The sequence below is a fragment of the Tasmannia lanceolata genome, unplaced genomic scaffold (assembly GCF_043159265.1).
Source record: "Tasmannia lanceolata isolate RefF3 unplaced genomic scaffold, GAP_Taslan_0.1 ptg000008l, whole genome shotgun sequence".
Classification (NCBI taxonomy): Eukaryota; Viridiplantae; Streptophyta; class Magnoliopsida; order Canellales; family Winteraceae; genus Tasmannia; species Tasmannia lanceolata.
Window position 1 is genome coordinate 29,790,081 of NW_027518685.1, and position 23,949 is coordinate 29,814,029.

The 23,949-nt window shown below is 37.4% G+C and overlaps 1 protein-coding gene across 4 annotated transcripts in view; it reads right to left on the bottom strand.

Moving 5' to 3' along the window:
- FIP2 (potassium channel tetramerization domain-containing protein / pentapeptide repeat-containing protein) overlaps positions 1–23,949 on the bottom strand; it is a 48,955-nt gene that overhangs the window by 20,260 nt on the left and 4,746 nt on the right. For all 4 annotated transcript variants that reach the window (XM_077389120.1, XM_077389117.1, XM_077389118.1 and 1 more), the window contains 2 exons: positions 2,270–2,425; positions 161–244 (listed from right to left, as the gene is read on the bottom strand). In XM_077389120.1, the coding sequence (XP_077245235.1) occupies positions 161–244; positions 2,270–2,425 (240 nt within the window). The remainder of the gene's footprint in view (positions 1–160; positions 245–2,269; positions 2,426–23,949) is intronic.

A 23,949-nucleotide genomic window follows, 5' to 3' on the forward strand; every position in this document is an offset into this window, starting at 1 on the left:
TTATTACTTATGTATAAAAATATGAGATAACCATATCTTCCAACATATGGCAAAAATTGCAATGAACCCAGTTGAAGGTAAAGAGGAAACAAAGCCAACACTAATTAGCAGGATACAACACAGAACATTATTTGTATTTAAAAAAAGGGATAATATATACTCGAAATTTAGCAGCGTGAAGATTTGCCCGAGAGAAGATGGCATTTTGAAGAGAGGCATAGCTGAAGTCAACAAATGACAGGTCCTGCAGAATTCCAAAAAATAAAATGTATAGGTTAAGGAAATTTCCATACTTTGTAGCAGTCACCAAACATTAATGACATGGATGCATGTGAAGAATTAGGAATTCAGCAGTTTAGATTGATTTTAATATATTCAAACAACATCCATTAAACTGAGCAGTTTGAAAATCAAAAGCATGCCAAAAAGTATTGTACCTTGCATGTTTTCTAAACTTCCCATTGAAGTCATATAGAATATGCAAAGAGCAAATACCAGTATTGCACCAATAGTTAGCCCTCAGGGGTAAGAATTCACATCTAAAATTGAAGTTCGTCTGCTCCCATTGGTGGGGCAATTGGACCCCCTGTAATTTCATAGGTAAACTTATTGGAATAATGGGATTGGCCATATTTCAATTTCCGATCCGACTTCAGAACTCCCAAAGAGTACTAAAACAGGCCACCCGCAATAGAAAGTCCGCAAGATTGATAACAGCATAAATTGGAGATTATAATAAAAAATTAATTCAATATCCAATGTCCATCTTTTAATCATTGTATGCCAATCAAGATTCAAGATTACAATAAAACCATAATTACAATACCATGATTTAAGGTTTGATTTCATCATCATAGATTATATCTGTCCCCAGGCCTGAGAGATTTCTGTCTCTTTGATTTAGCCTAATATGTACTTTAATTCACTAGAAGTGTGATCCCAATGAAGGGAATAACCATGGCGTTTTGGGTGCACATTTAAGGTTTGATTTCATCATCGGAGATTATATCGGTCCCCAAGCCTGAGAGATCTCTCTCTTTGATTAAGCCTAATATGTACTTTAATTCACTAGAAGTGTGATCCCAATGAAGGAAATAACCATGGCAATTTGGGTGCACATTTAGGTTATTTTTTAGCATAAATCGTCACATGGAATCTCGTCAATTGACTTATTAATTTCCTTGGTTATGTATTCCAATTTATTTAATTAATTTGACCACTATAGCTGGTCCCACTGAATGTTTTCTAAACAAATATTTATAAATATATTATACATTTATATAATTATTTAGGAAAAATTACCAAAGATTTTCATTGGTCAAAAATAAGTTTACATAGTTTTTCTATGTGGGCTCAGTTGCTCAAATAGGGTAAGGAGGAGAGAGACAGATAAAAACATCTTTGACAAATTGGGATTAAAATGAAATATCTAGCCTTGATGTGAAAAGTCTCCGAGGGGGGTAGGCGCGTAGTATGTTATGAGGCACTATCTTGCTCCAAGGGCCACTCTAGGGATTTCAAAAATACAATCCCATGAGTTTCCTAATCCAACTAGACCTCACTTCGCTCAATAAATAAAGATGGATAGCTCCTATGCCTACTACACCTAAGAAGAGGTGGAAAGCCCTAAAGTTTTGGAATATACTGTGAGAGCTCCCAAGGGTAGGGTTTTGAACCCTTCGCAAGAACTACTTCCTTCTAGCCCTTTCATCCCCACGAGAGAGAGAGAGAGAGAGAGAGAGAGAGAGAGAGAGAGAGAGACTCAAGAACATCAAGCCCTACGACTTAAATGTTAGTAGTTTAGTTTGTTTAATTTTGTTTTTTCATTGAAATTCTAAAAGAATCTATCAATCCATAGAGTTTTCTTTTTTATCAAGAACATCAAACCCTACGAATTAAAGGTTAGTACTTTAGTACGTTTAATTTTGAATTTAATTGAAATTCTTAACAATCAATTGATCCATAGAGTGTTTTCTTTTTTATTCAAGATCCAGAAATCCAAGGTTGGTAAACTAAACAGCCCTCTATTCACCAACATTTTCAACTTCAACAGATATGCCAACGCAAAACAACACTGAATAAGTTACATTTAGCCAGCATGTAATTCTAAGCCCCACCCTATAAATGGTCTTAAGAAACAACAATGTCCACAACATAATAGACACAGGACAGTGGCTGCAGAAGCAACAATTAGGAACACCAAAATTATAGCATGTCTAGATTTGCGGTGATTAAAATAAAGTTTAATCAACATTCTCCAAGATCTTACCAGTTTAGACAAATCAAGACCAGAAAGATTCACACCCCGAAGTCTAACTCTTTTAGACTGTATGCATTTGATGATATCAGTGCGTGTCAATTCTGCTTTTGACTGATCATCTTCCTTTCTCGCACTTAAAATTGCATTAATATGCTCAACCAATACCTGAAGGTATACAAAAAAACATGCATAAATAATAAATGCAATGACACTCGGTAAATAATAACACCCCTGTAACAAGTTTTATTGACAGGAATCCAGCTTTTATATACAAGTTTTAAATTTCAGTTTCAGTGTCGGTTTTGACCACCACCAAAACTGAAATCATGTAAAAATATAATAATTATTTCATTTTTTTTAAATTTCGACCGAAATGTCTAAATTTCGGTGGAAATTTTGTAAAAATGGCTAAAAACGAAATCTCAACCGAAATTTCGGCAAAATATTGTAAAGAAACGACTTCATGTAAATTTCTTTCGGCTGTGGCCGAAAGCAAAATATTTCAGCCGTTTCGTTTTGTTTGGGCCGAAATTTAAAACCATGTATAAACATATAAGTAAATGGACATTGATTGGAGCACATATTGAGACCTTAGAAACATTAGCAAGACAGATACATGAAACTCGGCATCTGCAAACATGTTCAAAAGTAACTGTAATTGCAATACTCATAGAACCAATAAACTCGAAAAATGATGAATTATTGATTGAGGTGAGATTGTGGGAAACTTGAATAACATGGTTACAGTGATATAATGTTTCTACACAGAAACAATCAAAGTCAATAAACAGTTTATCAGTTTTCAAAAAGGTTGATCGAGAGAGAGAATATAAATGACAACTCCTGCATCCGCTAACACATTTCCTATATAAGCTCCATTAGAATTTTTAATACATGAAGCACAAACAACTAACTTTTGGAACACATCCAAAATTCTTCCGTTTTCCATAGACTTGAACAGAAAAGCAATTTAACATATGTCTACATTCATATATGTGCATGTCGGTAATTGTGGTACACATGGACGCCTGCAGGTCCATGTAGAGGTGTCGGTACTTCATTGCTCAACAGCTCGGTACTTCATAATCTTTAAGGACTAGTTGGATATTACAAGAAAGATTAGCAGAATTAGGTTTGGCAGGTGGCTCATTTGTGTTAAGAGAGCTTTATGGGAGATGGAAGGAGAAGCATGATCAAGGATTTAGTTCTTTACTATCAGAGAACTCCTAGACTGGGATGTAACGTACATTCAACCAAGACATTGATGTTTTCTTTTTATCTTGTGAGGAAAATCCACAAAGTTTAAACAAATTGGGAATAGAAACGGGATCCGTATGCATGTTTAACATTAGAGCAGCACTCTATGTCCTCACGACGACAATTTGGGTCTCCTCTCGCTCCCACTAGTGGGCTGGATGGGACCAACCACAATACAAGGTGGGTGACACATTTCATGTCAGGTTAGTCCCATACCTACCGTCAATGCAAAGGGTAGAGGAAAACCTCTCATACAGACCTTTCTCCCTTAAACATAATGGTAGGCAGTCATTTGACAAATTCTTCTTCGTTGTCCTAGTTGATTTCTAATTAGGATTTTTCTGTCTATACCTAACCAAAGGAATGTCATGGCCCTTTATCAGTCCCAGATTGATGGGCAAGGAAGAGAGGGTATAGATTTCCTCAATATAGAATAAAATGACTTCAACAAGAAGGTACACAAACTTCTAAACTCCCAAATGCCTACAAAAGGACACAAATTCCTCTGAAGCACTCGACGACAATCACTCTTTCGAAACGGGAGACCAGATCAAGTTAGAGCCAAAACTTTCTTAACAGTCTAAAACTAAAGTTTCAGGATTCAAGGCCTTTCTAACTAAATGCGGGCCACCCACGCTCAGTGAAAGTAGAGAATCTGCCATGGTTTTAAATTCCCATCGAAATTGACAGGAAACGAATGATGGGCTTTGATCCTTCCTACCAGCAGAGGAATATCGGTGATATCTTTCTATGAGTCTCCGGAGGAAATCAAAACGAGCAGCTGTGTTATGGAGGGTCGTGGCTAAAATGGGAACCACCAACTCCGTGGAAACTGAAACTGAACTTCGACGGCTTGAGTCTTGGCAAACCTGGACTGGCTAGTAGTGGAGGATCGCTGAGGACTGCTGACAGAGGTTAGGTTTGGGCATACTCGAGACCGATTGGCGTAAAAGGCTATTGAGGCAGAGATGCAGGCGCTCCTTCATGTGATTAGATTGTTGGATCAAGTGCAAAAGGATATGTTTATTATCAAGGGTGACTCCCTCATTGTGATTAGATGGTTGAAGGATGTTGTCAGACACCCCTGGAGATTAGCTGACATTATTGAGATCTGGGATACCCAGAGGGCCACTACAGAGATTCGAAATGTTTGGCGATCTAGTAACATGGACTAACATGCACGCAAATGCCCTAGCGTGACCTGGGGTTTAAGCATAGTTTCTACCTTTCAAGTCTCAGGCTCCACCTTTTGTTTGTTGTCACCCTGATTCCTCTTTTTCTGTACCCACCGAAACACATACTGAAACTAAAATGCATATAGGGAACTGCTTAGAGGGGGGGGATATGGGGTTTGATTTAAGATATTAGGGGGCCAACTTATCACGGCCCTAAATATATTAAAAAATAATTAATACTTAAGTCATTATATAGTAGTGCTATATACTGTATTTTATAATGTTATACGTAATTTATTTTTTTTTATTGAAAAGTCAAAAATTATTAAAGTTTCAGAAAAGCTAACAATGTCAGGGCACATGCAGATTTAGTCATGCACTGCTGTAAATAAAATTTGTGTTGTATTTTCTCATTATTTTCAATGCTATATTTTTTATAGAATATTAAATTATTATTTAAAAAAAAAAATCTTTCTTTGTCATCTAGTGTTTTAGTGGTTATACTATATCAGTATGTGTTACATAATTATATTAGGGCGATGATTTTTTTCCCCCTGTAGGAATGATGCGCCCCCCTTTTAACTTGATTTGCCGTCAAAAATCGTTAAAGTTGCTCACAATCATGTTGAAAGGGGGAGATAGTCCTATTTGCGGGGGGGTGAAAAATTCATCTCCCTTATATTATATGAATTCAATGTGGAATATGTGTATCCATGTGAAATGTGGTATGTATTGAATTATACATGCACGAAAACGCATGTCACTATGTGTTCGATGTTATTAAACCCATAATTTACATAAAATTTACGTTGTATTTCTTACTATTTTCTATCTTTACTACACTTTTTTTTACAAAATATTAAAATATTGTTTTAAAAAAGAAAGCATATCTTTCTTTGTAATTTAGTATACCAATATGTGCTACATAATTATATTATATGAATTGTATGTAGAATAGGTGTATCCGTGTATTTATTATGCAAAAATATGTATATGTATTACATGTGAAATGTACTGAATAATTAGACATGAACGACAACGCATGTCACTAGGTGTTCGACTTTGTTAAACCATTATGGGTGATTTTCTTGGTTTTTCTAGTGTGTATTTGTGCTTCTTCTAGCATTTCCAGCGTTCACTGGGTCTTTGACATTGTTAAACCATTGGGTTGTTTTCTTGAATATGTGAGGGTTTTTTTAGTGTGTATTTCTGCTCATTCTAGCATTTCCAGAAGTAACATCTCAAATGTCCATATTTTTTCTGAATGGTAACATATATTCAAACGAAAAGGAGAGCCAAAGACCGAGGACCGAGATGGTCAGTACAAGCCAAACAAAAGAGAGAAAATGATACAATTGAGGACCAATCACGGGAAGAGAAGGTCAAAAAATTCCAAGGAATTTCTAATGACACCGGTCCTTGCTAACTGGTTGGCGTCGACGGTGGTGGATCTCCAAATTTGCTGAAATTTTGATAGTATGAACCTCGATTTTGTCAGGGATCTCTTCAATTGTGTTTGTACATCTCTATAGGTATCCCAATCCGTTGGTCATTCATTGGATCACATTCCTAGAGTCGCCTTCAACAATGATGTGAAGATTAGGTGTTGAGTGCTTTTCCGGAATGTTTTTTAGAAATAATTAAAACTTAAGCTGTTAAGTTGGAGTTATTTAATCATTTATACTTTAACACCCCCTTCGCGTGTGGCCCCTCTTTTTTCGCGTGCAAGGAGTTGTTTGGTTTTGAACCCAAGACGTTTCGTAACGCAATCACTTAAATACCATGTGAAACAACCAATTCTCCCTTGAAGCAAGAAAGCCCAGCAAATGACGTGATATTTATAATCATCATCTACCTTCATTTTCTTCCGCATGCATATCTCCTCTCCCTCATTTCCCCTCTGTTTCTGCAAGTTCTTTTCACCTTCATATATCATCTTTCATTTCCTGCAAGTTTTCTTCATCTTCGGATCTCATTTTTTGGTAGGTTTTTTTATATGATTTCCTTTTTATAGCTTTCCATTTCTAAAAAACTCATTTCTCCCTAGGTTTTTGGATTTCGGAAATATTAAAAATTTATAAAATTATTTCACTTGGAGTTGTTTAATCTGAAAAATGTCAGTTGGGTTTCTTATACATGCATTTGTAAAAAAAATTGGTTCAGTTGATTCCAAAGGCTAGCTAAACCTGAAACAAGTTAACATTAATAACCACCATTGATTCTATCTCTCTCGATTCATGCAATTTTGCAAATTACCGAGGAGTTTTGGCATCTATTCATTTTTTCTTTTTTCCCTCTATGCGAGAAAGTGTTTATTTATTTATATTTTTTAACATGTTTCAAATAGAAATTATCTTATTTGTGCCCTGTTTGTTTTGGGCTGGTTTGACACCCCGCAAATTTTCTACACTTCACATTTTATGATTAATTCAACATTTACAATTAGAAATTGTTAGAACTTACCAGAGGCAGGGGTGGAGACAGGAACTTACACTTGCGAGCGTCGGACTAACTTACACTTGCCCGCATTGGTCATTGGGGGGCCCATGGCCACCAAACTAGCCAAGGATGCATGTACAGCCATGCACCATAAAAGAGATTTTGCAAGTCATTGGGCTGGGGGGGGGGGGGGGGGGGGGGGGGGGGGGCGCATGGCCCACCTCATGCTATATGTGCCTCCACCCCTGAAAGCACTTTCAAAGAAGCAAACGATGTGCGCTCAGCAAATTTGTTTTTTTATGTTGCCAGGGGGAAAGATGGAAATTTTATTAGTTGGATTTTAGGGTTGGAATATTGTCAAGTACAAAGTTCTTTTTAACAATAGTATCTTCTCTATATAATGCTAATTGGAGCATAATCAATAGTGCACTTTTATTTGTTGTGGCTATTTTTTTGTCTTTTTATATCAATATTTTTAAATCCTATTTTCATATCAATATACATGCAAGACGATCATTCAACTCAACTCAACTCAACTAAGCATGTCCCAAACTAGTTGGGGTCGGCTAATGCAAGAAGATCATTCAAAAAGGAAAAAAAAAACAAAATCCACGCAAGACAATCTTATCAATGCTTATCAATGTTTGGCTTTGTTTATTTAAGTTGTATGAGTTTGCAAATTTGAAAAATATCATCATGTGTGTTGAACAGACTACTCTGCAATAGAAAGAAGCAAACTTCAAGAGCACACGATATTAACTTTTCCAAACTTTGCGGCTCCAGTTATGGCTATGTCAGGAGATCATCTATAAGTAGGCATGCAAAACAATTGGACTATAGGGCAAGTTTCAGTATATAATTTAAACAGAATGCGAAGCACATTTACTTTTCTTTTGTTTGTTCATAGGGTATTTTAGAGCACTCGAACTTGACATTTTCATACGTACTTGACATTTATGTGTTTGTTCATATGGCATTTGTTTGTTCACCTAGATAGTGGTGACCAATGTCTGGATATAGGTTTTTGTTAATTATGTTATGGGTTTCGGAGTTTTAGCTTTCTGGTTTTGGATTCTTGGTTTTTCCTTTTCTTCATTTTTTATTCAAATAGCAACGAATGTGAGGTAGACCTGAGAGTTTTAATGAATGGAAAGGATCTGATTCATGACTGCCTCCCCACTCTCATCCCCTAAATGACAATTGCAATTTTTTAGGAATGTATTTTATTTTTTTACAACAGTTTTAACTCATCCTTTTGTGGAACATTTATTTGAATCGAATGAATTTTTCTGGTATATATTACCATTTACGATATGATAAGTACCCAAAATTGGAAGTAGATATGGTATTTTCTTTTTTAAAGTGTACTTAGATTTCATTTTTGTGGCATATATATATGAGAATAGAGTTCCTAAGGTGTCACCTCATATAGCTTATATGAGGTGGTGCTTAAAAACATAAGGGGCCCACTTTGTTTGGGGTAATCCAAACCACTCATTTGAAAGGCCCTTAGATGGATATGGTGCCTACAAAAAATCAGGTCCATAGGATCATCCTAACACTTCCATTTATGGAGGTAAAAAATGGGCATATTTATGGAGGTTTATACCCATCCATTTCAACCTCCACAAATGGAAGGGTTAGGATGATCCTATGAAGTTGATTTTTTGGGCACACCCTATCTATGTGAGGGCCTATCAAATGAATGCTTTGGATCATCCAAACAAAGTGGGCCCCTTATGTTTTTAAGCGCCACCTCATATAAGCTATATGAGGTGACACCTTAGGAACTCTATTCTCATATATATATATATATATATATGGATTGGATCTTTTTTTTCTTTTTTTGAAAGTGTTATATGGATTGGATCTTTGGTATGCGATTTGGAAGTGTGTGTGTGTGTGTGTGTGTGTGTGTGTAGCACTCAAAATACTAGAGTTATTATATAGAGTGCAATATAATGTCAAAATTAAATTCGAGAATCGGATAAACTGGATTAAACCGAGTGGAAATGAAAGGGCAATTGCCTCCCTAAATTGGTATAACCCAAGTTACAGCTTACAACCTTTGTAGAAAATCTACAATGGCAAACAAATACACATAAGAAAAGGTAAAAAGATTGAAATTGAAGTAATTAGTTAAAGTGTTAAACAGAGAAAAGAATCAAAGACTATGATGTCTCTGCATTATTTGTGGAATAATCAACAGTTTGCATGTCATAATTGTTTTAGTTAATCTTAATTGTGTCATCAGTCACCAATCGAACATGCTTTTAGGTTCATTAAAACTTCAAAATTTGGAAGCATTTGTTTTTCTAATGAATAATGTGTTGCAATCTTTTGGAAGAAAATAGGCAATAAAGACTATTTGAGTAATGGCATCGGTGTCACCCACGTTGAAGTTTCAATACCGCATCTAAAGGTGACAGCTAGGAAAACTTGCACAAGAAGTAGCAAGATGACTGCTATACAATATATAGCGTGGTTGTCATGACATGTGGCCGACCAAGGCGTAGCTTCATACTCTGCCTATACGATAGAGGAAAATAAACCCCTTCCTTAATCAGAAGAGGAGGTAGAAGAAGAGGAACAAATCCGTCCTCTCTCAGAATATAAGGGAGAACAAGAACAACCCCCTCATTCAGAAGAGGATGTGACGGCTGCAAGGAGGACCCGAACATGGGTGACGCCGGTTTAAGATGAGGTCGGCGATGCCGTGGGTGATGACTTAGAGGACGTAGAAGAAGAGCAAACTCCACTTCATTCAGAAGAGGAGGTGACGACTGCAAGGAGGACCCGAACACGGGTGGCGTCAGTTGTAGGTAAGGGCAGCGATAACTTAGAGGATGACAACTTAGAGGACGTAGAAGAAGAACAAACTCCTTCTCATTCAAAAGAGGAGGTGACAAGTGCAATGAGGCCCCGTACAAGGGTGAGGCCGATTTTAGGTGAGGTTGTGGATGACAATTTCAATAAAGTAGAAGCTGAATAGATGTTATATGCTCCAACTCCTATATGGTGAAGTTGAATAGATGTTTTGTGCTCCAACATTTTTGTACACCCTCTGTAGTTTCTTTGTTATTGGGGTTTTGATGTATGCGGCTCAAATGAATTAATGAATGAAAATACGCTCCGAGTTTTTTTGTTTAAATGAAGTGTTATTCGATAATGACTTTAAGAACAATCTGTTATTACTTATACTAAATATAGTATTTATGTTCTACAATTCGTTTGTTTTCGTTCCCAATAAGAACAACGTTTCTTTTAATTTTTAGCTGCTAATGCTCTTGTTTATTAGCAGTTACTTTTTCCATAAGATGAAGATTCAGCTTTTTCATGAAACTCCCGACACAGTAGAGAATGTTCATATTGAAAATGAGATATTAGTAGATACAAATACAATTTCGGAGACTAGCAATGCAATTGAGGATGTTCAAAAAGAAAGGGTAATATCAGTAAATACAATTGTAATCTTTAAGATCTTAAAATGGGTTTTGTTAGATTCACTTTGGCGATGTAGATGGGTGTGTGAGGAATGGCGGTTATTGACATATAACTCTATTTCCATCCGCCATCAATGCTTGAGGAGTAAGACCATATATGGATTTTTCGTTCAAAAGATAATCAATGGTAGATGTAAGACTACATACATCTCAATTGATCATCCATTGATAATTCCTAAGCCTTCCCCCAATTTCTTAACAGAACAAGTAATGATCAAAGTTTTTTATCGTGGATTATGTCGTGTCAATCAGTATAGTCGAGAGCAGCACTACTATGTCATTAAACCTACAATCCAAGAATGGCGAAAAATTTTGAATCTGAAGACAAGGTATTTTACTGAAAAATTGGCATGGCTCATCAATCTTCCAATCATTTACCATACAAGATAGTTCGGTTATCAAGGCCAACAAGAATGATGAATAATTGTTTGTATTGTGAAATATTTGATTCATCATTTTCGCCATGGAAACAATTGAAACACCTACATCTACCTTCTCTGGTGGGGTTACTTCGGGCTCCTACTGTTTTGGTCAATGATGCATTTCTTTAGCTTAGTAGCGACAATTTGTGATGTGAGCAAGGGAAGAGAAATATCATAGAGAGGAGAAGAGAAGAATAAGGGGAAGAGAAGGAGGGAAGGAGAGAAGAACCCTAGAATCCACTAGGAAAGAGGAGGGAAGATAAGAAATTAGAGGGGAGAAATAGGACAAGAAAAATAAGAGAAGAAAAGAAAGGGAAGAAGAAGAGGGTTAAGGGGAGAATCTCTGTTCTCAAATCATTAATTCATCATCAAAATCTCTAAAAATCTAAAAACCCTAATACATGTGGCCTATATATAGGCAATTGAAATAACTTGGAAATAAAATAACATGGAAATAAAAGCAATAAAAACTAAAACATGGAAATAAAAATCCTAGAACTAAATAACACGAAAATAAACTCCTAAAAAGTCCTAATGGGCACATATGCCGCTTATGAGGCCTACAACCTGCATCATTCTCCCCTTATTGAAAAGAACTCGCCTCGAGTTCTAGTCCGCCTGGATCAAATATGTAAATGACCCACTCTCGTAGTAGGAGTAGAAGGTCATCGAAGTCAGATTTGATACAAGCCATCAAAAGTGGCCCATCCAGGTAAGTGCGACGGACTGGAAAAGTGGCAACCCGGCTGAGGCCAATCATAGACTGTAAATGGTCACTCATGATAACTGCATAAAAGATCTCGGCCGAGCCAAAAGTAAAATCCACAGGCATCACCATATCCACATGAACAATGTCTGCCAAAATCTCCTCTGTAAAAAGGTGACCACTTGCAACATCGATACCCTCACGCACCTCACATGTATCTATATGTGTCAAGCCATCACCTGCATCCTCAAGATGATCGTCATGTGCACTGAAATCCTCGGTCTCAGCCTCCACAATCATCTCGATTGGAGCATCGACTGTAGAGTCAGTATTGTCATTGTGCTCATCTACTGTAGAATCAGCATCCTCAGTTACAATGATCATCATGACCTCGGTGTCTGCAATCTCTACAATAGGCTCAGACTCAATATGCCTAGCAACTGGATCATCAGTGTGAGCCTCATCATCAAGAACAATTGGACCATCACTAGTATCAACTCCATCTGGCATATTGTGGGAGGCAGTAACATCGGTCAGGGCATCTTCCTCCCCTTCTAGAGATGTAACCTCATCAATAGGGGAAGGAGACGGGTAGGATGAGCATGAACTCCTGGTAGTCGTGGCCTCCTTAGGAGCCTTAAGCCCAAGATGCTTGTTAATTCGATTCAAGGTTACCTTCATATCAGCCATCATGTCTAAGTGCTGATCCAAAGTAGCTTGAATGTGTCGTTCCTAGTCTCCTCGGGGTTGGACTTGTCTTTGCCTTTGATGATATCGATAATAAGCCTTTCGAGCATATACCTTCGCGAACTCATTACGGACATCTTGCCATCGACTAAAATAAGGCATGCCTAATTCACTGCGCTCTCGCAAGAGCTGTCTCCATTTCACATTGGCATCTCTGCATACTGTATCCTTGACTCGACGAATGGTCAATTGATGATTATAACCATAATACTTATGGGATGCATCAAGAGCCTTGATCCATTGTAGACACGCAACATCTTAATCTCCGTAGGAATAGTAGCTGGCATCGGAACCATAGAAATACGAAACCCATGGTGTAGTCATTGTGGGGCGAATCAATGACGCATGACCCCCAAATGGAATCTGAGTTATGAGAAAGTGACGGTGAAGAGATCGATGTTCTAATCTATTCGATTTGGAGAGCCCTCAGTATTTTGCGGTATGATCTGATGTTCTGATTAGATTTTCAAATCCAATTTGATGTGTGCGATGAATTCTGCCTTGATCCGATGAAGATCAACACTCGATCTAAATCGACGGTTGAGATCAATCCTTGATCTAAAGGAAGAGGCGTGGAGCACACATAATCTAATCAGAGAGCTATAAGTGTTATGTGGTATGATCAGATCGTTTTAATTCGAATTCCTGAGTCAAAAGCTGCTTTCAACGGACCCCACCTCAATTTCCACTTGATCCTAATAGACGGCTGAGATCAATCTATCTAAAGAAGTTTCCCACTTGATCCTAATAGATGGCTGAGATCAATCTATCTAATGAACTTTCCCACTTGATCCTAATAGACGGCTGGATCAATCTTCAATCTGATGTCTGGCTAGCTTCAAGGGTCCAGATAGCCTTTTTGCTTTTTCTTGTCTCCTTGGATGACACGTACATCATATAAAGGTATCTTTTCTTTCCCCAAAAATAGCTTTCACAAAAAGTAACTTTCTTTCTTTGTTTGTGGAAACTTATTGTGCAAGTTGACTAAATCTGCAAATTACTACATAAGTGGTAAGAGTGATATGTTTACCACTTGCCTTGCCCACACGTCTCCTACTTTCCTTCAATAAAGGCAACTGTCCTTTTCTTGAGAAAGTAAATAAGTTGCCTTTCCTTTCTTTTGGCCTCACAAATATTTACTGGAAAGTAAAAAAGGAAAGCCAAGCATAAACCTCTCTGCCTTGATGTGGAAATTTGCTATATAATATATAATATATATTTGCAATCTTTCCTTTCTCTGTGAATTCCAAAATCTTCCCTCGATTCAAGTCTGCAGAAACCTGCTAGATAGGTTATGTAACCTGCTATGCAGATCAATTATCTTTGGAAAATTATTGATCCTAAGATAAACCCTTCTTTGGAAACTTGCTGTATTGCAACTGGATGTTGGAGTCACCGGAAAGAATGGGTCAAGGATTGTATAATGTTCAAGAAATTTGCAAGTGGCGTAGAGGGATTGGTATATTTTGGGGTTGATGTTGATGAGGCGACATTCAAGGCGGTTCTGTGAAGGGACTTGGGCTGAGAAAGAACAAAAAGGACTGTTAGATGTGGGGGTTTGGATTTGGGTTTGGCTTTTTTTTTTATGAGGTAGATGGTGAGGTTGGAGGAGAATGGATTTGGGTTTAGGAAGATGGTGGCGTCTGAGAGATGGGGAGAAATAAAGAGTGAAGATAAAGAAAGAGACAGGGGGAGAGAGGGAGAGATAAGAGGAAGAGAAAACAAAAGAGGAAGAAAGCGAGAGTTGGGATCTTCTTTTTTTTTTGCTTTGATACCAAATTGATGTGAGCAAGGGAAGAGAAATATCATAGAAAGGAGAAGAGAAGAATAAGGGGAAGAGAAGGAGGGAAGGAGAGAAGAACCCTAGAATCCACTAGGAAAGAGGAGGAAAGACAAGAAATTAGAGGGGAGAAATAGGAGAAGAAGAGAAAGGGAAGAAGAAGAGGGATAAGGGGAGAATCTATGTTCTCAATTCATTAATTCATCATCAAAATCTCTAAAAATCTAAAAACCCTAATACATGTGGCCTATATATAGGCAATTGAAATAACTTGGAAATAAAATAACACGGAAATAAAAGCAATAAAAACTAAAACATGGAAATAAAAATCCTAGAACTAAATAACAAGAAAATAAACTCCTAAAAAGTCCTAATGGGCACATATGCCGCTTATGGGGCCTACAACCTGCATCAATTTGATTTCAGCTTTTGATGTTTATGATGAGGAATGGAAACGATTTTGCTCCAACAGGAATCCTATATTAATAATGACAGTCGTATTTTGCTCCAAGCTGTTTAGAGAAAAACGTAATTCTATAGTCATCACTTTATATGGTACGGAAACAATATTATTGAGTCGTGGCAACAAAATTATCTGGTATAATACAATTCATGGCTTCCTCTATGAGGTTTTCTATAAATCTATGATTTATTTCCAACCAACATCAACATCAGAGAAACGTTGGAATAAACTGTGTTCCAAGGAATTAGGCTTCTAGAGGCGAAAAACATGTACATAGCGATGGCGGAAGGGAGCATTCTCAATGTCACCATTTGGTTGAAGGGGGGTGCCAACAGACTGGCAAGAATGAGGGGTCGATGGAGAGTCCCTTTGTTTTTTTTTCTTTTGAATGGTAGGAAGAGTCCTTTTGTCTTCAAATTTCTTCCACGTTGAGGAGTCCACGATGTACCTCTTTTTATTTTGTTTAAGAAGTGTCTTTTAGTAAATTGAAACTTAATCAATTTTCTACCATCCAAATTTCCAGCTCATAATCTGAATTGTAACTGGTCTACTGGTTGCCGATTACTCTCACATTCACTAATAGTGACTTCCTAACTACGAAGCTTGAAAAATCTGAATCTTAAGCAACGTGATTTCTGCTGGTTTTAAATCTGCTTCAAGAAGAAATTAATCTGTGTTCTGAATTGTCAGCAACTTGGCTTAAAATATAAGGCAGCCGAGTGTATCCGAGATAGTCTCAAAGAGGTCTACAGCAAATTTGTTTAGCTGTCCCAAGTCACAATATGAGCTATGCATGCTTTCAACAACTAACATGAATGTGAAATCTGATTTAGCAACTTGGTTTTGGAGACCTGAAATCTAATTTTATCCCCTCAATTTTATACCCATTATTTACAATCGACCATGGCAAATATTCACACAAGACTATGCGTCATCTATATCTGTAATGGATAACATTTCATTTCTAAACCAGAATGCTTGGTTCCTAAATTATAATATTCAATGTTACCTAGAAACATGTGTTCAGGCTAGGAAATAGTGTTTCTTAGTGGTTTGGGCTTGATGGCTGGGATTGTTGGGCAAGGGGAACTGTTGGAACTACGGAAGGATTAGTAGAACTGTTGAGGTATAGCTGTTGAGATGGGGTTATAGAAACTGTCAATAAGGGAGTCGGTGTATGTGTGTGTGTGTGTGTGTGTGTGTGTGTGTGTGTGTGTGTGTGTGTGTGTGTGAGATAAAGAGGAAAGGAAGTTTCACTGTTCACAGACACGTGTCGGCCTCCCCTTCCTCCTTAAAACATATATTCCATTTCAGAAATTCAGAAAAGTATTGGAAAAAGAAAAGAAAATTCTCGAAAAATACGTAGAATGTAAAAAAATTGAAATAAAAAAACCAAAAATTACAAAGTCTCGCACTTCCGATTGCGAGATTTTTGGGTTCCCTGAAATATCAACACGATACGTGAGTGCGAGATTTTCCGTCCCGTCCCCTAAATTCGATATGGAGAGATTTCCTTATATATATACACACACATATAGGGAAATAATAAATTCGCCCCTTTTCTATACATGGGACAGCCAGCTCCAGTGTACGTTGCAATCAGGCTCTTTGAATCCTTCCCACGTGATGTACATCAGCCCCACTGCAGTCTCTCTCTCTCTCTCTCTCTCTCTCTCTCTCTCTCTCTCTCTCTCTCTATATATATATATATATATATATATATATATATATATGTGTGTGTGTGTGTGTGTGTGTGTGTGTGTGTGTGTGTGTGAGGAAATGGTTTGTGTGCAGCTGCACAGATAAGCTATATGTGAATGGCTACACAAACCATTGGGGGGGGGGCACATTTTTTTTTTGGGGGGGGCACATTTTTTGGGGGATCCAAAGCATTCATTTGGAAGGCCCTTCCATGGATAGGGTGTGTACCAAAAATCAGCCCTTTAGGATCATCCTAACCTTGCCATTTGTGGAGGGAAAAAATGGGCAGAAACAGTCTCTGTCCATTTTCCCCTCCAACTTTGATTGGGTTAGGATGATCCTATAGGGCTGATTTTTGGTACACACCCTATCCATGGAAGGGCCTCCAAATGAATGTTTTGGATCCCTCAAAAAATGTGGCACCCACTATGGTTTGTGCAGTCATGCACAGATAGCTACACACAAACCATTTACTCTCTCTCTCTCTCTCTCCATATATATATATATGGAGAGAACATTTCCTACACACTTGTGTAGGTAAGTTACCTACACACTACCTTAAAATACAGTGGGGGCCCACATTGTTTGGGTGATCCAAACCATTCATTTGAATGATCCTCACATAGATAGGGTGTCCACAAAAAATCAGATCCATAGGATCATCCTAACCATTCAAACTATGGAGGCAAAAAATGGACTAATTTGTGAAGGTTTATACACGTCCATTTTACCTCCACAAATCGTAGGGTTGGGATGATCCTATGGATCTGATTTTTTGTGGACACCCTATCTATGTGAGGACCATTCAAATGAATTGTTTGGATCACCCAAACAATGTGGGCCCCACTGTATTTTAAGGTAGTGTGTAGGTAACTTACCTACACAAGTGTGTAGGAAATGTTCTCTCATATATATGAGAAAACGGTTCCTACACATATGTGTAGAGAGTTCTCTACACACTAGCTTAAAATACAGTGGGGGCCCACATTGTTTGGGTGATCCAAGCCATCCATTTTAAAGGCCCTCACATAGATAGGGTGTCTACAAAAAATCAGATCCATAGGATCATCCCAACCCTACGATTTGTGGAGGTAAAATGGATGTCTTTAAACCTTCACAAATTAGTTCATTTTTTGCCTCCACAGTTCGAATGGTTAGGATGATCCTATGGATCTGATTTTTTGTGGACATCCTATCTATGAGAGGGCCTTAAAAATGAATGGTTTGGATCACCCAAATAATGTGGCGCCCACTGTATTTTAAGCTAGTGTGTAGATAACTTATCTACACGTGTGTAGGAACCGTTTTCTCTCTCTCTCTCTCTCTCTCTCTCTCTCTCTCTCTCTCTCTCTCTCTCTCTCTCTATATATATATATATATATATATATATATATATATTTTTATTTTTATTTTTTTATTTTTTTTTAGTTTCATTGTCTTGTGATCTGTTTGGATAATGGACGTGAGTATCGGTCACATTGCAGCATCACCATTTCAGTGAACCTTCAGGAACCCGCTATCGTTGCTGCTGTCATTGTAGTCCAAGGTATGTGTTGTCATTTTTTAATTCTAAGAGATAGCTACACATTTGGATTTTGTTTTATTCTTTTTTCTTCAACTTTTAAAATGAATTTTATTCTGGCTTTATTCACTGAGGTTTCAAGGTGCTTTTTTTTTGTTGTTGTAGGAAAAAGATTAATCTACAACTTGTGTGTACTACTGTTGGTAAGTATGGATATGTATGTGATTGGGCCTTCATTATATTTGACTATCATTTCATGTGATACATATTGAAAGAAAGAGGACAATCACATTTGTATTAGAAATTTGAGATTTTCATTGCCATCATTGCAAAAGAACGAGGTAGCTTTTTCTCATGGGAATGGCTTCTCAGTGTATTTTCCCTCTTTGAAATATTAAGATTCAAGATCCTAGCAAGTTCTGCTTCAAGCTCGTCGGTCATGTACAAAGCACATAATTGCTGCTATTGCTTGAAGAAGTGCAGTTTGTGCAATGAATAGTGCCATTGCTTCCCTTTCGTCGCTAACAATCAACAATTTGCTACACGCCATAGAGACAGTTGAAGTTGGGATTCTTCATGATGTGATTGATGATACACGTGAAAATCTGTGTGGCATAGAAGAGTTTGGGGATAATATTGCAAAGTTAGTTGATGGTGTTTCAAGGATAAGCTATTTAAATCCGGTGTTGCTTGAAATTCATAGTAGTTGGAGTTATAACTTGCATTGGATATGAAAGAGAAAATAGCTATCAGAGGTAATCTAAATAGATATAGAATTGCTCATTTTTAGCAAATTTATATGTTGATAGTAGCTTGAATTGTAGCTGTTGTTTTGTGTGTGATTGGTGGCCATGTGAAAAGTTGGGAATCAACTACAGATTCCTTTATACATTTACATTTTTGGAATACTTTTAACAGATTTATATGTTTTTTATATATGTAAATTATAATTTGCATGGGCTGTTGTTAAACCCATTGTATTGTGTCTGCATGTTTCCATCAAGGTTTAAAATTTCGGTTTCGGAAAGCGTTTCGGTCGTCACCAAAACTGGAATTTTCGGCCAAAATTTTGAAATTTCGAGCGAAATCTAAGAAATCAAATAAAACAATATTTTATTTTATAGAAAATTTCGGGATATTATTAAATAACGGGAAAGTTCCATTTTTTATAGGTGAAATTACTTAAATTCCGGCTGAAATTTCAGGGGAAACGAAATTTCGGTCGAAATTTTATACCGTTTCGTGTATACCCTATTTCGCTTTCGGTATCAACCGAAACCCAAAATTTTGGTCCGAAATTTAAAACCTTCGTTTCCATGTCTCCATAGTCCTGATATTGATATACTGTTAGTTTGTTACTATTTCATATTTGTTGTCTACTTCTAAAACACAGTGTACCATATTATTAAAGCCTGTAGCTCTACCCCACACTCTTCCCCCCACACTACTACTGGAAGCTGGACATGCAAAGAACAATCACAAACTGAAAAAAAATGGAAAATGGAAAAAACCCACATGGTCGTCTTGACTATTGTTTTGTTTGGGACTTAAATGATTTCATTATTTGAGTGCCTATTTCAGTGATTGTACGGTGAAAGTAGTCTGGAATACATATTATGCAAGTCCTTTGACAATTGTAGAATGTCTGGGAAGTCTTAGTGATTGTTGGGGACTTAACCTTTCTATATCTTATCTATTTTACTTTTACATACTTCAAGTAAAGCTACTTAAATCATATAAGAAAACCAAACAAGGAAAAAGCTCTGGTTTCAGATCTTTCCTCCAAGAGGGGCAAAAACCGGCTTCCAAGCCCAAAATACAATCTGCAACTTTTAATATGGGCTACAGACTAAGGCAGTTGAACATATTACACTACATTGAAGAAAATCATTCGCTGCTTACAAGTTGTTAAAAAACACGAGCAGAAAAAATGCAACTAAAATGCAACTACTGATCGAAAACCACAACCCCACACAGAAAAAAAGTGGTGGTTTCATCATATCAAAGAAAAACAATAGATGGATCAAGAACAGCAGGAGCCCGAAGTGACCCACCAAAGAAGGTAGTTGTAGGTGTTTCAATTCTTTCCATGACCAAAATGATGAATCAAATATTTCACAATACAAATATTTATTCATTATTCTTGTTGGACTTGATAACCGAACTATCTTGTACTGTAAAGGATTGGAATATTGAACTACCATGGCAAATTTTACATTAAAATACCATGTCTTCGTATTTGAAATTTTTTGTCATTCTTGGGTTGTAGGTTTACAGACATAGTAATGTTGCGCTCGATTATACTGAATGACACATCATAATAATCCACAAGAAGAAGAAGCTTTGATCATCATTTGTTTTGGTAAGAAACTGAGGGAAGGCTTACGAATTACCAATGGATTATCAATTGAGATGTAGGTAGTCTTACATCTACCTTGATTATATCTTGAACGAAAAATCAATATAAGGTCTTACTTCTCAAGCAATGATAGCGGAAGAAATTAGAGTTCTATGTCAATAATTGTCATTCTTTACACACCCATCTACATTGCCAAAGTGAATCTAACAAAACTCATATTAAGATCTCAAAGATTATATTTATATCAACTGATATCGCCCTTTATTTTTTAACATCCTCCATTATATTGCCAGTCTCAGAAATTGTATCTGTATTTATTAATATCTCATTTTCAATATGAGCAGCCTCTACAATGCTCTGAGCTTCGTTAAGTAATTGAATCTTCATTTAATGAAAAAGTGACGTTTAAATAAACAAGAGCATTAGCAACTAAAAATTAAAACAAACACTATTCTTAATGGGAATGAAAACAAACGAATTGTAGAACATATATTATATATTTAGTATACAAAATAGGAGATTGTTCTTAAAGCCATTATCGAATAACACTTTATTGAAACAAAAAAAAAAGAATATTTTCATTCATTAATTCATTTGAGCCCCATACATCAAAACCCTAATAACAAAGAGGGTGTAAAAAAATGTTGGAACACAAAACATCTATTCAACTTCACCATATCGAAATTGAAACGCAGAACATATGTTCAGCTTCCACTATATCGAAGTTGCCATCCATAACCTCACCTAAAACTGGCCTCACCCTTGTTCGGGGCCTCATTGCACTTGTCACCTCCTCTTCTGAATGAGAAGGGGTTTGCTCTTCTTCTATGTCCTCTAAGTTGACATCACCAACCTCAACTACAACCAGCACCACCCATGCTCGGGTCCTCCTTCCAGCCGTCATCTCTTGTGAATGAAAAGGGGTTTGTTCTTCTTCTATGCCCTCTAAGTTGTCACCCACGGCATCACCGACCTCATCTAAAATTGGTGTCACACATGTCACCTGCTCTTCTGAATAAGAGGGCGGTTCTTGTTCTACCTTATATTCTGAGTGAGGAGGGAACTGTTGATGCAGCATCGTGAAGAAAAGTTGAGAAAAGGGGAGAGAAATAGACGAAAGGGGAGAGAAATAGAAGAATCGGGGAAGAAGAGAAGAGAATAGACGAAGAGAGAAAAGAAGAGACGAAATTAGAGGGAGGAGAAGAAACCTTTTGGGGGAGAAACCAATCAATCTTTATTAATCATCAAAAATTACAAAATAAGCTGTAAAGAGGCCTATATATAGGCAAATAAACAACTTAAAAGATAGAAACCTACTAAAATAAGAATTCCTAAAAATAACATGGAAAACAAAATCCTAGAAACTAATAACATGGAAATAAAAATACTAAAAATTAAATAATGAGGAAATAAATCATAATATCTGCATCATTCTCCCCTGCTTGAAAAGAACTCGCCCTCGAGTTCTAATCCGCCAGGATCAAATACATAGACGACCCACTCAAGTAGCATGAGTTGCAATCCTCGGAACTCTGGAATGTTGTACAACGCTAGTGATGAAAGTTATATGGAACGTGAGCGTAGTAATATAGAAGAAATCATCCATTCTGAATTATAAAGACGCAAACCTCGCATGACAATCAAATAAGCTGGGAAGATGGCAACATACTCTTCTTGGATCGGTGGGATCGGCATAACAGCTAGGGGCAGTATCAATCCATGACTAGCCTCAATAAAGATATCACATGCTGGTATCAAATCCGGCTCAATGGAATCAACAATAAAATCATCAGCTAAAATCGTATCTGGCATAGTGATATCAGGCGGGCAATCCTCCTGATCAATCTGCGTAACAAGCGCCTCTGTGTCAGCACAAATCTCGACAATCTACTCAACCGGCTCAAAAATAGTGCAATCATCAACAATATGCTCTCGAACATCCATCTCAAGTAATGCCTCAAAAGTCAGGTCACTCAGCTCGGACTCAGGCAATGGATCAGTCTCACGTGGATATGTCACAATATCTGCCTCAGAAGAATGAAGCTGGCTCGTTGGATGCTCGGCAATCAGTGCGGCAGAAATCCCGGAATCGTCATGCTCAATGATGTCGACCTCAGGAATCAACGGAGTCTCAGGCTCTGGATCGTCCATCTCAGATTCTAAATCTGAATTTGATGGAATCAAAGGCTCAACATCGATAATCTCATCAATAATAGCATCGAGCTCCGTAAGAATAGCAACAACGTTAGGTGGGACGGTTGAAGTAGTGAAGCGACTCTGCAAATATGACTCGCGCATGCGACGCTCGAAATATCGGTTTTCGGCAGCAATTTCAGCATCTCGTGCACGACATGCTGCGGCTTGTCGTTCACGGCGAGCTGCTTCTTCTCGTCGAGCGGCTTCTTCACGCATCAATCTTTGGTCATACGTTGTTCGCTCATGTTTCAATCTCTATTGATTTTGATATTGGTATGTAAACTCATAACGAACATCCTCCCATCGACGAAATGGAGGCTTACAAAACTCACGACGCTCGTTAACGAAAAAATGCCATTTCGACTTGGCTTCGCGGCACACTGTATCCGTGACTTTGCGAATTGTTATTTGATGATCATAACCACAATACCTATGGTATGCATTAAGTGCCTGCATCCAGTCTAAACACGCATTCTCAACATCTTCATAGGGATAGGTGCAATCATCATAACCACAGAAATATGGAACCTGTGGTGCAGAAGAATATCGAGGATCATATCTATCAAAATATGGAGCATATGGTGGAGCCATTGGGATCGGCGTCAAAAACTGAAATCAACCGTCTGATCTGTATGGCATGTCGAAAGAAGCACAACATCTGTCGCGGATCTAAAATCGGACTCCTGGATAGCTCGAATCAACGGTCAGATAAAATCGGATGGGTGGTCGAAGTTGCACGAAGTAGTGCTTGTGTGCGCTACTGATTGCTGAAAGTGTGCTAGATATGCACTAAAAGTTGTTACGAACAACTTTCGTGTTAACAACGAAGTTCAATTTTAAGCGGAAGTAGCCCAAAGGAAGAGAGAGAAAACAATTGGGGTAGAGAAAGTAGAGAGAGTGAATATGGAAAGAAAAGAAAATATTTTTGTTCTGATTTTTATTTTTTTTTGGTATGGGGTGCCGAAAGGTAATTTGGGGGGGTTATTTACTTTATTTGATAAAGTAAATAATTACACCTAAAGGGGTGTTCTAGGGAAGAATGGGGGGGGTTAATTGGCCTTATCTAAATGGAAAGGGGGTGTGCAAGGAAAAAAAGGGGAATCTGTTCCCAACTAATATATGAGGGGTGGTGGCCCAAGCAAAAAGAGGGGGATGTACTATTCTGATCTCTTTTTTCTCTTTCTCTAGACTCAAGTGAATGCAAAGCACGTGAACAACTAATCAAATGGGTGGAATTAGAAAGTCTCTCTTCGTTTAACTGTAATTGGAGGTTTCCAGGTCAAAACAACTTAAGTTACAAGTTGTAAGTGGTAACTTGCTGTGCAAGTAATAATCCACCGGCTGACTACCCTTTCAATAGTTACCTGTTAGTCTATTATTTCAATAAGGTAACTTGCCTCTTCAAAAATTTCTTCTTCA